The 24,892-nt window shown below is 43.7% G+C and overlaps 3 protein-coding genes across 6 annotated transcripts; 2 read left to right on the forward strand and 1 right to left on the reverse strand.

Moving 5' to 3' along the window:
• Positions 1-1,578: 1,578 nt before the first annotated feature.
• Positions 1,579-9,240, forward strand: firrm (fignl1 interacting regulator of recombination and mitosis). Of its 3 annotated transcripts, XM_055508286.1 has the most exons (25): positions 1,579-1,731; positions 1,906-2,034; positions 2,188-2,228; positions 2,303-2,391; positions 2,699-2,803; positions 2,897-3,037; positions 3,126-3,288; positions 3,414-3,498; positions 3,586-3,724; positions 3,890-3,979; positions 4,085-4,149; positions 4,232-4,380; positions 4,648-4,777; positions 4,910-5,096; positions 5,563-5,645; positions 5,829-5,880; positions 6,326-6,415; positions 6,686-6,871; positions 7,468-7,584; positions 7,654-7,749; positions 7,825-7,938; positions 8,159-8,263; positions 8,360-8,440; positions 8,516-8,656; positions 8,785-9,240. In XM_055508286.1, the coding sequence occupies exons 2-25, from the start codon at positions 1,940-1,942 to the stop codon at positions 8,989-8,991; spliced, it is 2,751 nt and encodes a 916-aa protein (XP_055364261.1). In that variant the 5' UTR covers positions 1,579-1,731; positions 1,906-1,939; the 3' UTR covers positions 8,992-9,240. The 3 variants fall into 3 exon arrangements, with proteins under 3 accessions (XP_055364261.1, XP_055364262.1, XP_029004212.1); XM_055508287.1 differs by having other exon boundaries at positions 1,587-2,034; positions 7,471-7,584; XM_029148379.3 differs by lacking the exon at positions 1,906-2,034 and having other exon boundaries at positions 1,609-1,731; positions 2,203-2,228.
• Positions 9,220-14,569, reverse strand: scyl3 (SCY1-like, kinase-like 3). The gene is made up of 14 exons (XM_029148380.3): positions 14,281-14,569; positions 14,003-14,177; positions 13,532-13,717; positions 13,270-13,383; positions 13,104-13,160; positions 12,922-13,024; positions 12,729-12,840; positions 12,572-12,649; positions 11,930-12,069; positions 11,659-11,849; positions 11,214-11,385; positions 10,920-11,090; positions 10,043-10,761; positions 9,220-9,757 (listed from the first exon to the last, which is right to left on the reverse strand). Exons 2-14 carry the CDS (start codon positions 14,156-14,158, stop codon positions 9,695-9,697), a joined length of 2,262 nt encoding a protein of 753 aa, XP_029004213.1. The 5' UTR covers positions 14,159-14,177; positions 14,281-14,569; the 3' UTR covers positions 9,220-9,694.
• Positions 14,570-15,858: 1,289 nt separating this feature from the next.
• On the forward strand, positions 15,859-20,252 carry lpxn (leupaxin). Of its 2 annotated transcripts, none has more exons than XM_029149269.3 (9): positions 15,859-16,130; positions 16,852-16,925; positions 17,086-17,153; positions 17,411-17,507; positions 17,766-18,020; positions 18,123-18,296; positions 18,367-18,448; positions 18,537-18,685; positions 19,298-20,252. In XM_029149269.3, exons 1-9 carry the CDS (start codon positions 16,118-16,120, stop codon positions 19,562-19,564), a joined length of 1,179 nt encoding a protein of 392 aa, XP_029005102.1. In that variant the 5' UTR covers positions 15,859-16,117; the 3' UTR covers positions 19,565-20,252. The 2 variants fall into 2 exon arrangements, with proteins under 2 accessions (XP_029005102.1, XP_029005103.1); XM_029149270.3 differs by having other exon boundaries at positions 16,852-16,898.
• The last annotated feature ends 4,640 nt before the right edge of the window (positions 20,253-24,892 follow it).

Below are 24,892 nucleotides of genomic sequence, written 5' to 3' on the forward strand. Positions count from 1 at the left end.
GCTGAGTTTGCCTTGTTCCCTCCCTGTTGGATTTATCTTAAATTAATTCTGCAACTACACAACAACGAGCTGGTATCACATAGGGAAAAACATGATTATATAGGATCTGTCAATAATTAAACTAATGTTTAGAAAAGGCAGACCATTCTAAATGTAATGAAATTTGGATTTTTTTTTCTGTTTCCTGTTGTGTGTTAAATGTGGTATTATCTGTGAATCGCTATTTTAGCTCATCTGTGATATTAACTATGGCCCATTCTCCTTGTTCACATAACATCTCTGCATCCATACAGCATATAAGAGGCTACATCCTTTCACTTGGGGGTTTCCCATGTCATCCTGTTGTATTGCAACAGCACGGGGCATTTTTGACATTCTGTAGCCCATTTCCAAGCAGGTAACCCTGCACTATTATTTAGAGGAAGAGTGACGCATACCTGTGCAAAATGTTTAATCAAAAATAGCCCTCGACCCGCGAAAACACTTTGCTCGTCTTGACCCTCATTAGGGGGTTTATGGTACCAGAGCCCGATGCTGCCTGAATATTCCTACTTCCTATGTGAACTTGTGAAAAGTAAAAACAGAATGAGATCTTCCTGCCGGTTTCCATCCTGAACCAGGGCCTGTTCCTGTAAACTGATAACCTTTGATTAAATACAGAGGGAAAGGTCAGCGCTGAACAGGGAAGTGTTTACCTCAATTCTCTTTTAGTGAAACAATTACATGCTCAGTTGAGGTTAAATTAAAACTGTTTCTTACCCTATACACTGACATATAGTCATACCAAACTCAAATCTGGGTTTTTATGATGTATAAAACAACAAAAATAATTGGTGGGGACAACGCAACACATATTTACTACTAGACACTTCAAGTGTATATCACATGCATTTTAAGAATACAACTGTGTTTGAAGAGAGATAAACATCAGCGGGGAATTCTGTTTTCTAAACAAGAAGTTAGTCACTTCCTGCAGCAGCAGCAGCACCTGACACTTCAAGGTGTTGAGAAACAAAGGCACATTATTAAACCAGATCCTATCAGTCAAACAATAGCTTTTATGAAGTCACAAATGCACTTGAAGGCCCGCACTCCCAAAGCATGGACATCCTTATTTCTTTAATAGTTCAATTGTTTAAGATTCATATTTGGTCTCACTCACCTGGAAATCATAAAAACGACAGCTACTAAACTGTGAAGCTTAGTCTTGCTTCACCCATTAAATGAGTCACATTATGTATGCCTTCCTATTTATTTTAATAAAAACTCAAGTAATAATTTATTTATGATATATATTTATTCGCATTTGTAATGGTAGATAGTAGATCCAGACAACAATCTACGTTGTCACAGTGCAATTTAGCTCCTCATCTCCAGCTCCAGTTGTCTATTACTTGTTACATAATATAAATGGTTTATAACGTAATAATTCATAGCATTATTATTTAAATGTGATGTATTAACTTTTTCCTCAAACATTTATTGGGGCCGTTGTTTTTCTCACCGCCTTACGTTCTTCCCGTTTTCCTATTGGTTGAAAATCTTTGCGCTATACTTGTACACCAATCAGAGGAAGAGCAGATGAACCATGACAGTTTACGTCACATCCGATACAAACAACGGCGCGCGAATTTTCTCCATAGTTGGTAACAAAAGTGACTTGGCGACATTAGAACGAACAACTGGGGTTGTTTGAGTGATTTTGTGCCTTCCAGCCGCCTTGTATTTATGGTAAGAAGCTACAGATACTATGCTAGCCACGCTAACGTTGAGTGTTGTTTCATTAGCAGTCAGTTAGCTAACGTAAACACACCGAGCAGCTAAGCAGGTTAGCTTGATGTCACGGTACTGAAGTGAAACGACTGACTCGCTCCGGTTGCTGCCCGACGCCCGTCGTCCTGACAGCCGCCCTGACGTCGCTCCGGCGGCTGCTAGCGCCATGTCCCAGAGCAACACTCCCCTCCTGGACGACGTGGTGCTGTGGAGTCAGGAAACGTGCCGCCAGCGGCTCTACGACGTCCTGCCCAAGCTCACCATATCCTCCGCTACAGCTAATCTGTAGTTGCACAAATATGAATAAATATGAAAGTAGTGGGTCTTTGTGAAACCTGACAGAGGTTTTAATGCTCATTCTGATCTCTCATCATTTATATTAGTTGTAAATGGTTTTTTCCTTGACTGTTGGAACGCTCTGCATCATAGGTCTGAGAGCTGGGATGATCATATTCGTAAGTACAGAGACCCTTCTTTTTACCTCAGCTCTGTTAGTGATGATTGTCAACTGTTGTACTGATTTTCTCAGGTGTACTGAAGATAATCACAGACATGTTCCTCCCTCACATTGGTTTGTCAGAGCTGGAGGTCGAGTGCTTCTCCAAGATCTTACCAAAGGTAAACAACATAATCAGTGGCTGCAGGTGTTGTGGGAATGTTTTTAGATTACATTATACTATTATTGAAACCAAGGCCATTACTGCTCTTAATCTAATATTTAACAATTCAGATGTGTTTGTGACAATTATTACATTTTGTTGTTATTAAACCTCACAATAGGTGTACTAAATAAAATATAATTCAAATGTTGCATTTCTTGTAAAAATCTTGTGATTGATAGAATTTATTATGAGAACTGGATTATTGATATATTTTTTTGAAAGACTGAAATGCTCTGACTTTACTTTAATGTAAACATGTGCAGGTAGAGGTGATGTTTCAGTGCATGATGAAAGAAATTCAGGACCAAGTTGGAGGGCTGTCAAGCCAGAACACAGAACTGTGTACTTTACTAAGGAATATCCTGCAGGTATTAATAATCCTGGTAATTTTTTGTTATGCAAAACCAAAACATATTTTTCCTTAAGTCCCAACCAATATTTGATGTCCCACTGTGATTCAGGCAATGATGCAGATAATTGATGCTCTGTCCACTTGCGTGCGTCATGTTGGTTCGTTTGAGGAAGCCCCTGAGCTGGATGCCATCCGCTCATTGCCAACCTGTATCTTGAAAGTGCTGAGAGAAACTTTTCATCACTGCAAGGTCAGTCTGTTCAGTTCACCGATGGCTGCAATTAGGGCACTTGATCTGTAGTTCATAACTTGTGACAAATTTTGCATGTGATCCACAGGAGAGTGAAGGGCTTTACTGTGGCCGTTTGTCTCTAGTGGCAGACCTGCTGCAGGGACTTTTCAAGGAGGCCTATTCCCTTCAAAAGGGTTTACTGGAGCTTCTAGACAGGATCTCCCTTGACAGTAATGCCTCGGACGAGGAGATCTCTGACATTGTTACAGGTGTAGTATACAATTATGCATGTTTGTTTAATTGTGATCTTGTTATAAATGTTTTTTTTATTTTGTATGGTTGTATGCATTTAGGGCAATCTGTTTTTCATTTAATGTATTTTCACATCCCTCAGTGATTCACAGCTTGCTGGATATTTGCCAGATTATCTCCAATCTGGACATAGCACTGCATGCAAACACATGGAAGTTCCTCATCAAGTCAGTACAGCCGACCCCTCTGTCACAGTGTGGAAATCACCTTAAATAATTGTGAGTGAATGTAATGATTTTGTTGGATCTGTTCAGACTGAGTTTAAAGTACCAGTCATCGGTGGAGGAACATTTGAATCACAGTGACATCAGCACCAAAATGTGTGAGAATCTGCTGGCCTCCTTTCACAACTGTGTGGACCTGTGTGAACAGATGAAACATCTTGGTCTGCAGGTAGGAGGCTTTGATTGATAGTCAGCAAAATAAACTTTGTCTTGACTGGTCTGACCCCCAAGTAGTGTCACTACAGTGCTGGATATTTCAGCCAGTTAGTGTTTACTGCATGACATATGCTTCCTGTGTGCAAAGGTTGACTTGACTCTTTTGTCATTTCTGAAGGGGACCACACAAAGTCCAGAATACAAACTGTTTCAGAAAAATGCAAAGATGTGCAGATTTTTTGCCAACACTTTGGTTCATTACATAAAGGTACTAAAGTATTTCATAACTATTTTGAAAAATTTCTCTGGCTGTTGTGTCTCTTCTGTATAAAATGTATACCTAACAACCCACAATGCTTTATTCTTTAAACAGGAATTCCAGTGTTTTCTAACAAAGTATTGTAGCTGCTTTCACAAAGTCTACCTCCAGGTCACCAGGTACGTGTGTTTAGGCTATGGTTTTAATAGGGCAAGTTCATATTAAAGCAATATTAAAACGAATGTTCATGATGTCTTTCAGTAAATTTCCTCCCAGCTTATGTGCTCCATCACTGCCTGTGACTCTATCTGATGAGCTTAATGCAGCCGCTCTGGTTCCCATGAATGCCTTCCTGCTCCAGCTGTTGCCTTTAAGGTCATTTGCAGAAGTTGTCCTTCAGGACAATCTGCGTAAGTAAAGCTTGTTTTTTGGTTCTAAGTAAAGTTCTCATTTTAGCAATGTTTGAGTGATTTACCAGTTGCATTTCCTGAGCTTAAACTATTACTACTACTATGGATTTTTAGCATCTGTACTGGCTTTCACAGCTTAATGTTGCTCAAATTTTGGATATTTGTGTAAATGTGTAGTTTTTTTTGGATTCTGTTTATTCATTGTACTCTTAGTGTAACACAATATGCAGCAAACAGTCTCTCAGGATGACATTTGTTTGTCTACAGAGTTAAGTCCTGAGCACAAGCTTCCTCAGTGTCTTTTGCTGGTCAGTGTTCTCAGTCAACTGGCCTCTCAACCAGATGAGGTGCTGCAGCTTTGGTACAATGGCAGCCAGTTCTCAGAAGAGACACCCAGGTAACAGAAGAGGATTGCTGCATGTGGTTGCTGTAATAAGGTGACACACTGGGCGTTTTGTCCTGTCATGTTAAATTTATATTAAGGTTGTTTGCTTTAAAGCTTCAAAGCTTTTCTTTCCTGTGTCTCCAGGCTTCCTCTGTTCCAGGCATTGTTCATTAGCTTTCGTGATTGCTGTACTGAGCGTAAGGTACCGGTGCTCTTGCCAGGGGTGATGATGAAGGGTCGCGCCCAGGTCCAGGTCACTCTGCATCACCACGTCTGTGTGCACATCTGCGCCAGTGTGGCTGCACTTTCTCCAGTGTACTTTCCTGTGCTGGTGAGCTCATCGTCTCATCTATTATTTTAAGGCTTCTTTTCTTATTAATTTTGTATATAATGTTCTGCCTTTGTGTGTTACCTTTCAAAGCTATCGGAAGTAAAAGTCCTGATAGTGTGTAGTACATAAAATATATTGTTGATAGAAAGTGTTTAAACCTTAGGAGAGGCACCTAAAACAGCTACATTTGAGAGAGGCCAGACTACAATGTGTTTAATTGAAAGTGTAAAAAAGGCATCAGCTAAATCAGCTGGTTGTCAACCCTAAGCAATGATCTGAACTGCAAAAGCAATTAGTTGTAGTTTCTAGTAATTGGTTCATTTTTTGAAAACAATTGCTTTGATGCAGGAGTTCCCCTCATTCAATCAATTCTTTCACTTTCATTTGGTGTGTTTGTGAGATGTTTGTTTTTTCTGGCTTCCACGCTTTCCTCTGGAATGGTTAGTGACTTATCTCTCTCTTTCAGGAGCGCTGTTTGATTGAGGCTGTGCTGCAGGCTGATACGCAGACAGCTTTACTGTCAACAGATGTGTGGTGCTTCGCCGCACGGTGAGAGTAAATTAAATTATGTGTACCTGGCATTGTTTTACTGGTAGTAGCAAGTGTTATTAAGCCAGTTAATATGTAGATCATACTGTTTGTTGTTTAGGTAACAGTAAGGTATTTTTGACTCAATGTCCTATTCTGTAGTACATAACATTGAACTATTGCTAATTTGTTTTCTGTGTTCAGGTTTGGGACTGCAGAACTCTGTCTGCACCATGTGCTTCTCGTTGCTCAGCTGGTAGGTAGCAAAGATAATACACAATACATTTATAAGATACATGTCATTTATTTTAATTGGAAAATCACCACAAGCTGCTTTTTAGAACTCATTCCCAGACATGTTTTTTTTTAATCATTTATTCCAAGTACGCACTCCCACCATCATGGGTCCAGATTGTCTCTTTTTCAAAAGAACTCAGCCAATGGTCACCAATCTAATTATCAGTTGTAATTAGATTGGTGGCCATTGCCTGAGTTCTTTTTAGGAATTTCCTTAGGTTATGAAAACATATTTCAATTCCGTTATCTCATAAAACTCCATCGTATTAAATAGGATCTCACTTTTTACCCACTTGACCCCTTATTCAGGTCTTTGTCTTTCTTCTACCAAGATTTCCTAGTTCCTCCTCCTGAGACTCTGACACACTGTCTTTTCCCTTCTATGTATCCCTTCTCTCCTCTAGGTGAAAACCTGCCCCCCCGAGTGTTACCAGGCTTTCCACCTAGGCCTGCTGCTCAGACGCATGGTTTTTCTCATGACATCAAATCACCAGGTTGGAAACACATACAAATAATTCTTCAACTGTTTTCAATTAAGACCTCAGCAGAAATTATATAAAATGTTAATGATTTTGGGACTTAAAATACACATACACAACTACATATACTGTATTTCAACAGATAAATTGCTTAAAGAAAAATGAATATATAGTTTCAGCACATTATTCAGCAACTGGTTGATTCATACACCTGTTGAGGAAACTACTAATACAGCTTTGTTTACTCGATTGTGTCTGTGAAAGAATGATTGATTGTGTTTTCAGATGGAGCTGGTGATGCATTACCCACCATCAGAGGTGGAAAACCTGTTAGTGTGGCGCCATGTTGTCCTTAGAGCCCTGTCACCAGATGCTCGTCGTCATGTCGAGACTGAAATCCTTGGTCTTACTCACAAAGTTGTGACTGAATGGCAGAATGACGGGCACAAACTCGGGCAAGTGAATGGATTGGTGAGGACAACTTTAGATTGGAATCTAAACTGAATGGGCGAGTGTCCAAAGCTGTTAAAGAGAGTTTTTTAAATGGACTTGATGTTTGTCCAGCCTCCAAATAAACTTCAATACAAACTGTCTGACATAGATCAGTGACAAGGCTGCAGTGTAGTTCCTGTCCTTGTGCACTAAAGTGGAGAGATAACACCTGACCTCAACAGTTAACCTTGGTCCAAGGATTAGAAACTGATGACCCAGATAAGGTTTCTATTATTGTCTTCTTTTTACGTAGCTGCTCAGTAAGCAGATTTATATATTTATTCATTGTTTGTTTTAAAGCTGATAACAGTTCTTTTCTACAGGATTTACGTCTTGACAGTGTGCGCATATGGCTCAATATTTGTTAATCGTTTTTAAAACCTTGCATCTATGGAAAGTGCCTGCACAGCTTCCTTCCTCTGTCAAATCATCAAAAATCATCTGCCTCAATGTGTTCATGTGTATTTTAGTCTTTTAAATCTTGCCAGAATACATAAATCTGGTTCAGAAAACAATGGAAGGGAGCGCAGCAGGAAACTTTAAAGCTGTAATTAACAGGTCCCTCCTGTCTCCAGAAGGGGGCGCTGCTGGCCCTCCTGGTGGTGGTTCAAGGTCAGCCCTCCGATGAACAATGTGTGTCATCTGCAACGAGGATAGTCTCACAGCTCTGGTTGCGAATGAGTCCAGACCAGGTGAGCTCTAAACACATGCAGCACACACTGATGAAATGGTGCATGTCACATTAAACTGTCACGCCTCAGGTGCAGACCCACACCGTGCTACAGCGCACTCTGCAGCTGCTTCTGTCGATATCAGCCAATTTAGTGAAGACCATCGAACCTCAAGTCGTTTGTCAGGTTTGCGCTCTCATTCATAGCTTATGGAAAACAGATGGAACATATCTCACTGACTGATGTTTGTCTGTGTCTCAGGCTCTGTTGTGTGTGGATGCTCTGGTGTCTCAGAAATGTCCAGATCAGCTGTTGTTGGCTGCTCTGGAGTTCCTCTCCTCCCTGGGGAAGGTCTTTGTTCCTCTAGACAAACAGGTAATGAAACACAAGCATTGTATTTTCAGTTCCCTGCACTCGGACAAATCGAAAACTATTCTGTTAGTATTGGCAAATGAAAATAAATCATTTCCTGTTTTTAGCATAATTCCAAAGTTTTTGTGGAGATAAATTCTCTCAACACGTCACGTTGTTACAACTTAGATTTGTTTTTTCCATGCACACAATTTGTTTTCCGATTCATATTTGGGTCCCTCAGAGTCAGATTCTGCCAAGGTTGAGTAGCCTGTTTGGAGCCTTGCTGGCTGACGAGTCCTGGCTTCTACATCATCATGGCTTGGAGGCCTTTTCTCATTTTGCAGAGGTAAAGTAAGAACTCCACTGAGGCCACTAATGCTTTTTCAGATGCTGCGCTGTGGCTGACTAAACATAACATTAATTTGTGCTCTTGGTATTTAAGACTACAAACCACGAAGAGGTCATTTCACAGAGTTTATGTGTAGAAGAAACCAAGACCAAAGTGGTGAATTATCTTAGTAAGGTAAGGCAGTCAGTATATTTTATTAATGATCTACCTAATAAAACAGACATGGAGAGCACTGTTTGTTCCTTGTAGATTGTGAAAGCAGAGGAAAATGTGGAGACACGGCTCAAGAGGCTCCAACTGGAGACGTCTGTGACTGAGCAACACACTGACAAGTTGGAAAACAACAACAAGGAGGATGTTCCTAACAAACCATCTGAAGCTGCTGCTGAGGTTAGTATCTTTATTAAAATATGCTGTCTAAATGCACAGCCCTGCATCAACTGTCCAAGTTACAGCTGAGCACATTTCACATTACAGAAATTCTTTAATAAGATAAACTAATGATCCCTCCCCCTCAGCCATGCCCAAAGAGAGCTCGGCAGGAGACCAGCACAGAGGAGTACAGCCGCTACGTCCAGACAGCTGAGAGTGCTTTAAAAGCCCTTCAAGATCTAACCGAGGGCAGAGCCAACACTACTTCACCACCTCCAGAGTGGCTACAGTCCAGACTGCAGAAGCTGCAGACCCTCATAACCCACATGATTACAGCCAGACCCACAACCTAGTTTACTCAATGTCCTTTCCAAACCCAACTTTGTTTAACAGGGTGGCTCTGAGGATGTATTTATGCATAACTGTATGTGCAAATGTTTTGAAATTGTTTATTAAACTTTTGAATACATAGGTTTTTATTAAGCCTACCTGATAATTCCTCTGATAGCTGCCTTTACTAAGTCAGAGGCCTTTCTGTTTGTTTAAATCATCTAGTGGTAGTAGGACATAAGAGGCCCATGTTTGATACAGTAAAATCTTTATTTCACAAGCAACCAAAAAGCTACTAATAAATTATTTAGTTCCTCCTTCATATTCATTCAAAGCAAGAGCTTTCTGTAAATCAAACCCGACACATTTTGGACAAGCTATGTCTTGCCAAAAAGTGTAACTTGATTTTCATGCCAGTAATGAAGTTGGCACAGTTAAAAAGAAGCCAATGAAAGCCAGCTTCACCTCTGATTATCCACGTTTGTCCCACGATGAAAATAGTATCTGTTGGTAAACAATTAAGAATGGCTTCAAGCACGAAGTCACACAACCAAATAAGCATCCAATCCCTCCAGTACAAGATGAATGAACATGCTGACGATAAATCTCTGGAGCCGTGGTGTAAAACATCTCAGCCCATTTCTCACGTCAGTGCATTATGTTAAATAGAGAAAATCTAGTTTTTCAGGGGTCAAGTGCTGTGCTCCCGATGAAACAGATGGATCATCACCAGCTACCCTCATCCTCCCAGTTCAGGTCATCTCCATCTCCCCAGCCATCCGTTTCTACCTGTGACATAAAAAGAACGTCCATTTCTCTTGTTTCTCAAGGAAAATCCTAATCAATCACATTCCACTTTACCTTCTCTAGGCTAAAACCAGAGGGAAATAACATCCTCCTGCTTTCGCAGGAGGTGGCACAATATAATTATGGAAATTCACAGTTTAGGTTTGCATATAAAAACATTGGTTCCTAAATGGTTTTATGCTGATTTCCTTCCTGTTTTTGCATATAAAACCAAAGATGTGTTGTTGTGTTTTACACAGTTATCATTGTGCTTCTACACACACTCACCTCTGTAATGCTGGCAGCTGCAAACTTGGCAGTAAAGGTGATGGTATCAATGGAGGAGTCAATCTGCAAAGATTTAGTGTTCTCTGACCACCCAGTTTTACTCCTGCTGTCCTCTTCCAGTGGCAGCAGTGATGGAGAGGACAACTTGATATCTGGCACCATGTCAGCAAATAAATCCAACTCTGGGTCTTTCTCTACCTTTTTCTTCACCGTAATAGTAAACTCTTCCCCCAGACCACTTATCCCACCAATCTTCTGGGGCGCTGTACGCTTGGGCTTTAACGGATTATGTGATTTTCCCTCCTCCTCTTGAGCCCATGCACTGTCCCAAGAGGAAGTGGTCTCTGTGGATTGTCGCACTTTTGAGGTCAACTTGAGGGGTTTGCCTCTGGGAGGTGCCAGTGTAACTGGGTCTGATAAAGGAGCAGTAGGAGAGAGATCCATGGTAGGTTCAGGGTCCTCAAAGTCATCCCATGGCTCCTCTTCCGTGTTCCTGTGTGGCAGTCTGTTGCTGACTGAATCTATTCTCTCTGAGGCCTGAATGTGAATCTGGACTGACTGAGCATCTCTGTTCTCACTTTCTTCAGCATCACTCCAGTCAGGCCAGTCATTCACTGGGCCTTCCAGCCTGTCCGGCTGCTTTGGGCTGTATGGCAATGGCTTCATCTCACTGTCCTGATGAAGGCCGTTCAAAGGCAGAGACATCTGTCTAGTGGCATCTGAAACATAACAGAAAGAGTCTTTCACAACCACAGGCTTTTGTCTGTTTCTATGTTTGTACTTCTTTCATGGTTTCAATTGAACTAGGTGATTTGTAAATTCATTGACATATAAAAAAGGCCCAGCTCAATTCATGTATGTAAGAAAGATGACAAACCTGATTTTATTTGCAGAGGGAAAGTTCCAGGACTCTCTCTGGTACCTGCTATGCTACCAATATCGCTCAGGACCAAGTCTTCATTATCCGGCGGTCTTGGAAATAAATTTAACACTTTGGATGGCTGTGCCAGCTGAGGATGGGAGTTTCCAACTATGTGAACAGGTGAATCTAAAAACACATCAAATGAGATAAAAGATGACTTCAGTTTGATTTCAAGGTTTTAGTGTCTTTAAGGGAATTGTGACATTATAGAAACTGAGTGGTCTTGTCCTTTGTGCCACTGGTGCTTACTTTCGGGTGTGACTTCTGGGGACTTGGTGAAGTTGGGCGTGGTGCGTTTAAAAACCTTGGTTCTTTCTCCTCCAACCACAACCTGAGCCCCAAGCAAGGGCACCAAGACAGCCAGACTCTGTAGCGTCATTGCAACCATAGAATCATTGGTGTCTCTCATTCCCAACAAAACCTGCAGTGAGAAATAACACAAATGCCCTACTTACTGTATTCTTTAAATTTTGAAGTTAGATAATTAATGGCATGTTCTATTTCATAGGTACTTAAGGAATTATTTAAGACCTTGCATTTAGACAATTGTGCAATTTAACATTGTTTTCAGTCTTTCTGCTAAACTAAGATAATCTCCTCAAAGCTTTAATGCCTTCAGTCACAACAGTAAATTTGGTTCTGTATTCACCAGTAATAATAAAAACTAAATAAAACTACAATATTCATACTCCACCTGAGGTAGGATCTGGTTTTTGAGTTCGTCATCGGAGAAGAACTCAGCGTAGATGTGAATGTGAGCAAGAAGCACGATGCGAATGTGTTCCTCATTGACCTGGAAAAGCTTGAGAAGCTGAGGAATCACATGTTTCCGATAAAGGGACAGAGACAGAAGGCATTCTTCACTGCTGCTACCACCACCGGTATCTGTTGACAAAGGCAAAAGACCTGAATGAGCAACAACCACTTATACACTAAGCAGGTACAGAAATAAAATGCAATCGTACCTTTCTTTGGTCTCAGAAGATGAGGCAGAAAGCTTTTGACAGCTGTGGGTTCTGCAAAAACTAGTGAGTTTAGAAGGTTGGAGACCAGACGTGTAGCTATCAGCTCTTCAGGGAGACTCTGAACTCTGTCTAGAAGAAACCTACAAATACACAAAAAGTATGTAAAAGGATCCTGTGACAAATAAGATTTAGACAGACAGATTATTTAAGCTACTACACAACAATGCTACACCAAACAATAGCAAATTAGATCAAGCATTTTCAGAGGAAAATGCACAGTGAATGCTGTAATGTTGAATTTATTTAAAAAAAGCTGAAACATTAAAACAAATAGCTGAAAGTGGTGGACACATTAAACGTATAGCTGAATATCTAGCTACATAGCAAAAATCAGGTGGTTTAAAAAAAAAAACTAGGTGAAAAAAGCCAGAAAAAGCATAACTATTGAAAAACTATAAAAGATATGATAAAGTTAATAGAAGCACACTTCTCCTTTAAAAAAGTGAATATTTTAATATTTGTATAGTTTCTGTAGTTGAAAGTATGTGGGACCTAGTTCCTGCTGTAATCAGGAACCGAACCCGAGTCTCCCACATGATGCCCCCATTCATATATACAAGCTACAATCAAGTTGTCACTTACTTGAAGAATTCGTTCTTCTCATCTTCTGTCTTCAGAGTTAAGCTCTTCAGAAAATTCATCACTTCCAGAAAGTCATTCCTAGTTGTAAAAATACGTTTAAACAAAGCTTTTTTCAATAGCTAGTCACAATGACGACATCCAACGCAACCAAACAAACCTAAAAAAGTCATGAGTCAGCAGGGAGCTGAGCGGAGGACGACACAGAGGGTCAGAGTTCAATAGATGTGTTTGCAGGGTGTTCTTCAGACTGTCGGACAACTCCTGTGACACTAGAAGCAACAGGGGAAAGAGATAGAACAAGTGAGAAGATGCGACGTAAAGGCTGAGCTCATGAGTTCATCTCAACTCACCATAGCCATTCAGCAGAGGGATAAGCGTCTCCACCATCATTCCAAATGAGTAGCAATCACGTGAGTGAGCACTTTTATCTGGAAGCATCTTAAACTCATCAAGCTGTAAACAATACGCTTCATCAGGACATAAAGAAAACAACATCTTTAAAACATATTGTCATAACATTTGATCTTTTTACCTGCTCTTCTGGAGGAACACAGCTGGACTCCCTCACATTCTCAATGCTTGCGAGAAACTGAAGAATAAAATACAACCCAAATAAAAAAAAGTAAAACACATGTCTCGCTTAGAGAGTTTTCAATGCCTGATATGTCGTTAGTGGCTTTAGTCTTTTCACCTCTTACCTCTGGGGTTGCCTCTGAGAACTTGCACACGGTCTCCATCCCTCCAACTTTCCAGTGACCATCTTCACTGACAAATACTGAAGAAATGCAAACGTTGTTGTGGCTTGATTTGCCCTAACGGGGGAGGAAAGGGTTAACAAGTTATGCATGCCCATTTTCCTCAGACAAATCCAAACCGAATCCCGACATGCATTAACTAACTCGTTACCTTCTGAGATTTTTAGTTACATTAGCAAATTCATGCATTCTTCTGCTTGCTCACCCTCTCGTGCAGAAAGACAAGCGCCTGTAGGAGGTCATAGATGCCTGCACAGATTTCCTCTGGAGACAGACTGTCCAGCAGCAGCTCCAGAGGCTGCACACGCTCCGTCACCAGGTGGATGCCGCCGTCCTGCACCGAGCAGGACAGGAAGCGCAGCAGACATGGGTGCCTCAAGGTCTTCAGGTGCTGCAGGAAATGAAAACACTTTGTTTATTTACTATAAACAGTGGATGTGCTGCAGATGACAATGGATCAGAGAGTAGTTACAAATTATGCAATTTACCAATTAACCATCAATACCGGAAAGCATTCTTCTAATGGCCCATGCAGGATAGTGTATTGAAATACTGATTGATGATTGTGCTACTATGTTATATATTATGTAGTGGTAACAAGTTCAAGTTTCAAAACACTTGAATTGGCTGTGTGGACTGTAGCAACAAAGGTTTGTTCTGGGATCAGTGCAACTACCTTTGCAGCTTTGTTGACTTTGTCCTCGTTGTCTCGCTTGTGAACGAACACCGAAGCGGGCTTCCCGTCCTGGAGCACCGCCGAGTACATGGTGAGTCCGGAGGGCAGCGTGAGGAGCGGCTCCTGCAGGACGCAGGCGCTGCTCTCCGCTCCCATGTCCGCACCTGCTCCTTGACTTGAAGGACAACGTGCGGAACACAGAGGGATCAGATCACAGGCTGTGTCAAGATACGCGCGCACACAGGAGCTCGCTGCCGGCTTAAGCGGACACCTCCTACCTGCTCGATGTCCGGGCTGTAGCGCAGCTGTGGGTGAATTAGCTGGTGCCGCCTAGCTGGCTAACCTCGGCGCTACGTTAGCCGGCTTCTCATTGCTATGCTTCTGGGTCACCTTTTCGCATAAAAGCAAACATGTCAATAGCAGCTAGTTCTGTGTACGGAACAGTATTGGCAAAATGTCAAACTTGTATTAATAAACACAGTATAACTCCTGCCCACTAGCTACTTGTCAAACGGACGAAGCTAACGTGATGCGAAAGCGTCGCCGTAAACACACAACACAACTCACTTCCGGTAAAGGACGGAACCAAAAAGCAGGGGGACAACAATAATCTGTCAAAAGTTACTTAGATTACTCGATGGGTCTGATCAGTTTAAAGGTTAATTGAAGTTATTTAATTCATATCTTAAAATTAATCTAAATAGTAACTGAATAGGAAGAGTCATAACTTCGATGTTAACTTAACATAACTTGCACCTCCATGTGCAAGGAACCAGGAGTAACCCTCTTCTGAGAGCTAATGGTTGCAGCTGAAGTGGTGCGAGATAACGCGTGTGTGCGCGCGGACGCACGGCCACGTAGTAACAGAGGCGAAAATAGAAACTAACAGAGTCGGTCTTACAGGACTTTCCAGGACCTGTTTTCAAAACGCCTGTCCTGAAGCAGCACCCCAGGAGCCATGTAACAATATTAATAATAATAATAATAATAATAATAATAATAATAATAATAATAATAATAATAATAATAATAATAATAAATAAACACAACTCCTATAGCTAAGCATGTAATATGATCTGCACATTAAAACTTTTATAATTTGTTAATATAAGCTACCAGGGTGCAGGACAAGACTGCGTCCCAGCTGTCATCGCTGTCATGCATAACAGAGGCCAGGTACACCCTGGTTAAGTAGTCAGTCCATGACCAGTCCAGACAGCAGAGTCCATCACTCACACCTTTGGGGCGAGCAACCAATCAAGTGAAGGTGTTTGGGCAGTGGGAGGAAACCTGAGAACCCACAGAAAACCCACACAGACACCTACGCAACAAATCAAACCCACTGTTGTGAGGCAACAGTGATAACCACTACACCATGGTGCCACCCACAGGAAGAACACGCAACTCCACACACAGAAACATACTGAGTAAAAACTATCACAAGATGTAACAGATACTGTATGTCGTTCACTACTGTGTTGTTATTAATCGACTGATAATTGACTTTTACACAACAGGCTCATGATCCATCCAGAGATCAGGAAATGGGAAGCTGCATTTGAAGAATGATAAGTTCTGCTTTCACCAGACTTATAACATCATTTAGCTCATGGACCTTTATGTTGTTATTACTCCGTTCATGTAAGAGGAGCTTTCAGTAAACACACACTGGCTGACAAAATGTTATGACTTTATTGTACTGTAGATCATAATTTAGCTGCATCATCAGACCCACATTTTGACCCATAGCTGACCTAATCTGATATGACATTGACATTCCACTCAATACCGATGAGTGACTAACCAAATTGCATGTTTTTGGACTGTGGGAGGAAACTGGGTTAGACACGGGAAGAACATGCTCAGTTTTTAACTGAGCACCAACCAACGATGTATCTCCGTTTGTGTCTGCTTCACTCATTTCCTGGAAACGGCTTCTAATTTCAAAACCGACCTGTCTCCTGCAGCTTATTTATTAGTAACAAATGAACACATATGTTTTTCAGAGGAAGTGATAGTTTAGACCCAATGACAGCGGCGCAGACATTGGCGTGTTGCCTTAGTAACTAACCAGCAGCAGCTAACACACACTCTAGGGTTTGGACAGGAACCAGCATGGATGAGCTCGGTAAGACAACTTTCTGTTGCATTGCCTTCTTGTAATTTCCACCCGGGTGCTAAAAATGTGGACTGCATTTAAAAAGTAGAAGAAAAATAAGAAAAGGACTCTGGAATATGTTAATAGTTCTAGTTCAATGTGGTCTGTGGTGCTTCTATCCAACACACATCATCAAGTCACAAAACGTGGCTTCTCTTGGCACAATGTTGTACAGCTTGTTCCAGTAAATGTGTTATGTCTTGATTTGGATGAAAATGTATCTGTTTTAAATTTATGCTGATGTCACAGACACTGGATCATCTGAACATACGTAAAAGTAAATTTTAGCAGGCTGTAAAAGGTTTTTTATTGCGTGTGTAATACAGAATTCAAAAAAGTCAAAAAAAGTGCTTTTCCTCAAAAACAATTTTTTGTTCTGGTTTCTTTAACATGTGATTTATAGTGTGGAGAACACAGAGTTCAACCTAGTTTAATATGTGTAGCAAAACTCTTGCAACACTGTCAGAGGTTTCACTTCTGCAACCATCACTTCCGGAGGAAGCTGAGCTGCATGACACCACCTCAAACCCCTGTGATCAAGGTGCTCTCGTCTCAGCACACAGGAAACACTGGCACTGCACAAATCACTCGCGTCCTGTGGCTTAACAGTGAATGTGCAGGGAAGACACTGTTTACACTGTACAGTTTGTGTTTTTAAGGTTGATCTTACAGTATTTTCCCCCAACAACAGATATGCTGTTAGAGGAGCTGGCCCTGAATTCAGCGAGCACACAGACGGTCAGTGATGCTGCAGCTGATGCAGAGGTGACCACAACACTGAGCTGTGCTGCATTGTTACCGCTGTCAGTTGTAGTCAAATGACAAATTGAATCCTTAGCCAACCAGCGGATAATTAACATTTGCAAAGCAAAGATGACATCGGGGTTAAGGTTGCATCACGTGACACTTGGCTGTTTGTCTGCAGACGCCAGATGAAGTTTATTCTGGACTCACCAGGAAAGAAAACAAAACAGCCACCTCAAATGTCTACAGGTAAAAAAAGCAAGAGTTTGATCCCTTTGTGACCTCTGAGTCGCTTTACAATTGCATCAAAGTTGCAGAGAAAACGGGAGCTTGCACAAGATGTTTTGTTACTCACTGTAAGAGATGCTTTAACTTTACTTTGTTATGTTATTCATTTTAGCAGTGTATTTTCAGAACCTATTTAAGAGCTGAGCTGCAAATGGGAGGTGATGTGGATTTTGTGATGTTACGCTTTCTTTATACTTTTTCTCTTTCTTCACATATAGTGATCTGCCTGCTCCCGTGGCAGCGCCTGTCAGCCCTGACTCACCCACCAAGGAGCTGGAGTCCATCCTGGAAGACCTGCTGGGTCTGGGACAGGAGGTCAGTGCAGTGTTTGCAGGTCCCCAACTCTCATCTGAGCGTGATTTCAACATGTTAGAAAAATATTGCCAGGAAATTCACTGATGGTGTGAAGAGTGAAGGTTCACTAAGCCGGTTGAACAACAGGGGGCAGCACTGTACAGTACTAGCGTCTCCATTATAAGCTCAACCTATACAATCCCAGCACAGGAGCACTGATCAATTATAAAAATAAATAAACAATAGGAGATACATGTGATTATTTGTCTCATCACTCAGGATCCGGCGTCTTCGACCACCCCACCTTCTCTCACACAAAAACAGTCTGTGAAGAAGAAGACGGAGCGTAAAGAAGAGGAGGCCGGGGGGAGCGGCATCACGGCAGCTTCACCCACAAAGGCCTCCAACACTACCTCCAAAACAGATACAATAGATGATCTGCTCGGAGGGCTGAGCTCCGACCTGGAGAAACTTGGCGTGCGCACGGCAGCCAAGGGCCACTGTGCGTCCTGCAACAAGTGCATCGTGGGAAAGGTGCATTAACTCACGTAAACAAATTAGCAAGCAGTAAAATACGAAATGCATCTATGGACACTGGTGCCATTAAACAAATAAGGGCTTGTTTGTTTTTCCCAGATGATCACGGCGCTGGGCAAAGTCTGGCACCCTGAGCACTTTGTGTGCGCGGTGTGTAAGATGGAGCTGAGCACCGCGGGCTTCTTCGAGAGGGAAGGTCGGCCGTACTGCCACAAGGACTACCACCAGCTTTTCTCCCCGCGCTGCGCCTACTGTAAAGGCCCCATTCTGCAGGTGAGGAGGGCTCACTTCTGCTCGTGTGATGCTTGTGAGTGAAGACGTGTGACATGAGTGTGGTTCACAGAACATCCTGACGGCCCTGGACCAGACCTGGCACCCCGAGCACTTCTTCTGTACACACTGTGGGTGTCTGTTCGGGCCTGAAGGTTAGTTCAAGCGTTTGTTTCTGCCGACTGGGCAAAAAAGAAGGCAGACGTGCGTGAAGTGTCATCGCTGCGCCTCGTTGCCGTGCAGGTTTCCTGGAGAGGGACGGAAAGCCGTACTGCTGCACGGACTTCTACCAGCTCTTCGCGCCCAAGTGCTCGGGCTGCGGGGAGTCGGTGAGGGAGAACTACCTGACTGCAGCCAACGGCACCTGGCATCCAGAGTGCTTCGTCTGCGCGGTGAGCGTCGCACCTCAGACCACACACGCGGCTCTGGCCCCACGCAGGCCCGGGAATGAAGGAGAGGGATAGCCGCACATTTGCTTTATTTGCAACATTTCAACCACAAGGCTGATGAAAACCTCATGCCTGATGAATGCGATGCGGTTGAAGTGATGCAAATAAATCAAGGGAACCATATTCCTCAGTGTGGATGTCGTTCACTCCCTGCAGCATGTGGTTTTTACTTCTGCTTTTATATATATATATATATATATATATATAACCCAGGTGCTACTCGTGCAGTAACAGCTTGCTCCACTCAGACCGAGGGCTTGTGCGCGTTGGCTCAAAGCTGCACACAAACAGAACAGCTCCTTGATGGTAAAACTTACACCTGTGTTTGGACAATTCAGCGTGTCTGCCAATGAAAACGCATGTGCTCATCTTCAGGGCCGAACACAGCAGATTTCTGGCTCTCTTGACAGATGCATGACAGAAGACAAAGAGAGAGATTCAATACCTAACTTGCAGAGAGTGCGATTAAGATCTGGACCGGTGTTTTGGTTCTTAGCGTCGCCTCCCCATCCTCCATCTGTTTACACACATAACCAGGTTTCCTCTCCCATCCAGGACTGCCTGAAGCCCTTCACTGACGGCTGCTTCATGGAGATGGACGGACGGCCCCTCTGCACGGTGGACTTCCACTCCCGGCAGGGCACCCTCTGCGGGGGCTGCGGCGAGCCCATCACGGGACGCTGCATCTCGGCCATGGAGCGTAAATTTCATCCCGAGCACTTCGTGTGCGCCTTCTGCCTGCGGCAGCTCAGCCAGGGCATCTTCAAGGAGCAGAAGGGGAAGCCATACTGCTCCACTTGCTTTAACAAACTCTTTGTGTGAACGACTGTCGGGCAGCAGAAGCAAATGCCAGTTTGCATTAATGTGAACTGCAGTGCTTTGCATTTTAAAGCTGTTATGCTCTAAGAGACAAACAAAGTCTTTGGCTTTTTCAGTCCTTCATGGGGACATGGTACCTGAAATATGAAAGGTAATAATAAATTGCATGTAGAAATGTGACACACGTTGCTAATAGATTAGATTATTTTGTTCTATGATTAACAAGGAAAAAAGCTAATGATAAAAACCTCAAAGAGCCTTTATATAAATGTGAAGTCTGGACACTTAGTCTAATATTTATGATATTTCATCCATCGAGACCACATAAAATTTATACCCAGAGAAATAAAAACACAGAGGTGCGGCTTTAACCGGTGGTTTCCATGAAGCTAACCTCAGTTGGCCGAAGCGCTGGCAGCCGTTCGCCCAGGGCTCCATCGCTTGCACTGGCGGCGGCTGGCACCCGAGCTTCCTCCTGCGCTGACCGACCATCTGGCCCCTGGCATGCACTCGGCCCAGACCGCTGCCTCTCCTCACGCGCTGCTTTTATCGTTGCCAGCTGAAGATTAATGAAGGCAGTGAGGTGAACAGAGGGACCTCCTTCAATGCGCCTTGGCTGAATGATTAATAAACACACAGTGTACGTTCATTTATTATCATAATATAACTTAATAAAGTGGATTTAAACATTTTTACAGTATAAATCTTATGTTCATTTCCACTAGACTGGGCAGCAAAATGCTCTGGTAGTCGTACTGTATTTCAAATTGTTGATGTTTGCACATCTTTGAACGCGTCATTAAGCTCAGTGTTCAACACGAGAACAAATGGAAGCCAGTAAATCAAACAACACCCTGAGCTGAATTAAAAGTAAACAAGGCTGAACTGAGGCGCAGGTGAGCCGCCTCTCGTCAAACAGCATCTTATCTGCAGACGAGCGCTGGCCGCCTCCGGCCCGGGAGCAGCTTTCCTCAGCTTTTCCCTCCAGCCACTTAGAGCCGCTGCGTAAAGTCGGTCTGCGAGTGGGAACGGAGCTGGGCATTAATCATGCTGTCATCGCAGTCAGTCAGACCAGGCCTCTCATGGCCTCCGCACAATATGGACCTCGCGTCGCGGAAGGAGTGTGAACGTATCGTGTTCGGTCGAGATCCAAGATCGTTAGTGTTTAACGATCCGAGGGCCAAACGCCCGGATTTCGACCAAACTTAAACTCATACTGTGATTTAAAATCTGAGATATGTTTAAACACGTTGTTTTAAAGTGAACCTTCCAGCAGGAACCATAGAACAACATTACTTTGCATCTGATACAGTTAACTCACCCGCCCCCACCACGCGTTCACTCCAGCGTTACCACTCACCGTCACATGCTATTACGAGTGGGAATCGTCATCAACGCAGTCTTATTAGTGGGAAACCTATTTAACGCCCGTTCCGACAAATGCCTTCAAAGAGATGTAAACGAGTGGTTAGTTTAAATTTGGATTTGTGGAAAACCTCAGCCACATGTGTGGAATAGCTGTCGCGTGCTTTTTCTGAACTTCAGACACACCAGAGCCACGACGCGGGGAATTCATAGAGAAAATACGAGTGTTATGGTATGGCTGAGTGAACGGGGAGGAAAGGGGCTCACAGTAAAAATGAGAAAACATGAAATGTGAGCAGCGCTCTGTTTTAAAGGGTGCTGAATAAAGGGCTGTCTGTGGAAAGCGGGGAGAGTGTAACTCAGGTGACATTTACTGCAGTGGGAGCGGGTGCGAACTGGGGCTGGAGCCCCACAGTAGGGCCAGTGGGAGGGAGGGGCCCAGTGGGACATAATGGACCCCGGTTCGGCGGCCGGGCAAAGTGAGGGGAGCACGGACCCGCGACTGTAGCTGCAAGAGTTACTGCTGCGTGACACCGAGGCCTTTTCTCCCATAAAACGGCTGCGTGTGCTGGGCCACCCCTGACGGAGGCGCTGGGCCGGGACCGAGACCGGGCCCCCGGCCCGGGTCACGCCCGGCTGGCCCCGCCCTGACCTGCGGACGCGACGGGTCACATCGGCGTCGAACCCATAACTGTCAGAACTGCCACATGTCCAGATGGACCCGTTAATCACAGCAGTTTGCTGGAATGAATGTGGTGGCAAATCAAGTCGGGTCAGAGAAAATACAGGAACACAGACGGCTCGGTTCACTGTGGCATCATTACTGGACCTGCAGATTACAGTGAAAACAATGCTGGGTTCTGACTGTGCTGCACTGATCATAGAACCTCCTCACTTTCTCTCCCACTGATTTGAACCCACAGCACGTCCTCAGCAGAGCGGTGGGAAAAACACACGTTACCTGAGGTGACGTGCGTCTGCGCGCTTCAAGTGGAAATGGAGGTGAGTTTATGTTCTGGCATCAGTTGCACATAAAACTGTTCAAAGCATTTTTTTGGCGCTCCAGAGAAAGTCTCTTTCAAACCAGTTGAAGGACGGGGACACAGTTCTGCTGTTGAATGTGGAGGCTCCACTCAATAAGCAAACACTGTAGCTTAGATTCATTTAGATTTGTTGACTGACTCATTAAATACTACTGTTAAATAACTGGAGGTGTTATAGTAGACGTAATATTGGATTGAATGGAGTTGAATGCAATGTGTTGGCTTTGCTCTGATTAATTAATTAGATTAATTAGATTAATTAATTAATCTAAGCGTCTTTGACAGAGAGCTGACATGAGAGGCTGTTCATGATCACAGTCTAATGATGTGAACATCATCCTTTGCAGTAAGCGTCTTTGTTTGCGCTTCGCTAGGTTTGTTTACCCTGACTCCTTTAACAGCTGCTGGTGCCCTCGTCTTTACTGGAAACTATGTGGAAAACGCTTCATATGAACTTGTTTGCTGAATCCCGCCCCGTCGCCCTGACGCTCGCCAGCTGTCGCTTTCCTGCAACTCGAGCCAGAAAATCAAAACATTATGTCGCAAAGGTCAGTTGAAGTGGGAAGAGCCGGCATGTCCGTCGTTAATGCACAAACACGCGCATGCAAACGCCGAGCGCTCAACAAAGATGAGCCCACAGAGCAAAGCTGGACGACACACAAGTGTTTCTGTGTGGGAGCGCGGCTCGGTGTGTTCTTAGCAGCAGAGGAAAAGTGACAACTTCAACACCTCTGTAATGACTTCCACGCAGAGAGAGGCTGCGCCGGAGCGCCCTGCACTTGGGCTGTGTTTGCTTTGGCTCCGCAGTGATGCAGGACGCAGGTATCACACCTGATTCATGACTGGCTCCTCTGTCCAAAAGGAACTTTGTGTTGTCCTTGGCGGAACACGGAGGGCTCCGTGCTATCTAACACACTCCTGCATCAGCATGGGAAGGAACACGCACACACACACGCACGCACGCACACATACACACGCACGCACACACACACACACACACACACGCACGCACACGCACACGCACATGCACACAGACACAGACACACACACACACACACACACACACACACACACACACACACACACACACACATGCATGCACACACACACGCACACGCACACAAACACACACACACACACACACACACACACACACACACACACACACACACACACACACACACACACACACACACACACAGACAGACACAGCAAACACTGTAAATACTATTTATGGAGTTTTTATTTGTGCTATCTTGGGTTGAATGGACACACACATACACACACACACACACCAATGGAAAACACATGCACACTCATAAACATAAAAATGCTAAATATGACTTACTCTTTCCATGTCTCTCTCGCTCTCTCATACACACACATGCACAGCTAAGAGAACCGTGTTCCTCTCTGGTTTGGCACTGATCACAGCATCACTGTCTGCCTGCGCTCACTGATCCCCGACCGAGTGAAACGGAGGTCCCCAGTTTTATGGGTCGACTTCAGAACACGTCGTCTTCAGTTCCTGCTCGGTCCCTGTGTCTTTGTCTCATCTCCCTCTCATCTCCTGCCAAGTGTCTGTGTTAGACTGCTCTGAAACCCAAGCAGAACACGAGCACGGGGCAGATCTGGATCCAAATAGCAGCACAGACAGGCTGAGGTTATGAGGAGGACAAGGCAGCGTGCTCCTTCTGAATGCTGAACTTCAGTGTGGAGACGATCGATGCTCTCATCAAGCCTGCGTGTGGGTGTAGACTACAGTTCGCCAACAAACCTTTCTTGGGACTGATGCACACTTAGAAATAGCTTGAACGTGTTCTGAATGGTGGCTGATGTTTACTGGAGGTCAGACTTTCAAGGCTCAGACTCGGTCTATTAACGGGAACTTGGCACTGGATCGATCGGAGGCTGAGGTTGTTCAGATCAGGGTCACCGTGGTTATTCTGGCTTCTGAAGAAGGGCAGCAGCTCTTGACTAAGCTCTGGGGGGAGAGTCTCCAACCAAACTAACGCTGAGACAATGAGCAGAGTGCTTCTGGGACTGGACGACGGGGAATGTGGCTCTAATTCAAATCCACTGCCTCCGTTGCGGCCGCAGCACAGATCATTATGAGATTGATGGTTCACGGCGCCACGGCCCGGTGGCCCATGAGGAGCTGCACGACCTGCTTTGACAAGCGAGTGGAGGTTTGCTGAGGGCCCCGCAGGTCTCACAGCACGGCTGGCTGCTTGATAGATTACAGCCACCGTGGGGGAAGCCACAAGGCCCGAAGTGAGAACGCTACAGTAAGTGAGTCTAGTAGTAAAGACACACACAAGTGCATCAAAATGGGACTCACACACAAGTTCACTCCAGTGGCTCCACTTTGATTGTATGATTATCATTTCATTAGCAATTATCCATTTTCCAGCACCTGTGTTTGACAGAACATACACTTAAATTGCACTGAGGAGTCAGATCTGCTCTAAAGGACAATCAGTGGCTCTAAACCTTTGGATCGAAGGAGACATTTTCCTAATCACTACAGGTATTTCAATGGCACCTTGTTCTCACTAAACCAATTAGGATGCAATCAGAAGCCATTGTCTGAGCCCAGGACTGCTCCACAGCTATGCAGGTGATGGAGCTGGAGTTTCTTCCTCGCCCAGAAATGATGCAGTAACTCCAAACGTTCATCATGAAGATCACCTCTGTCTTTTTATAATCCGGCAGCTTCGGCCGTTCCTGCTCCATTTATCGAAACCTGTGGTACCTTTAATACACACTGCAATTTAAAATATGTCAAGTTCTTTACATGTTTAAACTTATCCTTTGAAATGAATGAAGTAATGCGTGAGACTTGAAGTGCAGCTAAACTAGTTCTTACAAATGATTTCAGAGAAACAGCTTTTGGTAAAGACACAGATGCATTACAAAAAAA

The sequence above is a fragment of the Betta splendens genome, chromosome 4 (assembly GCF_900634795.4).
Source record: "Betta splendens chromosome 4, fBetSpl5.4, whole genome shotgun sequence".
NCBI lineage: Eukaryota > Metazoa > Chordata > Actinopteri > Anabantiformes > Osphronemidae > Betta > Betta splendens.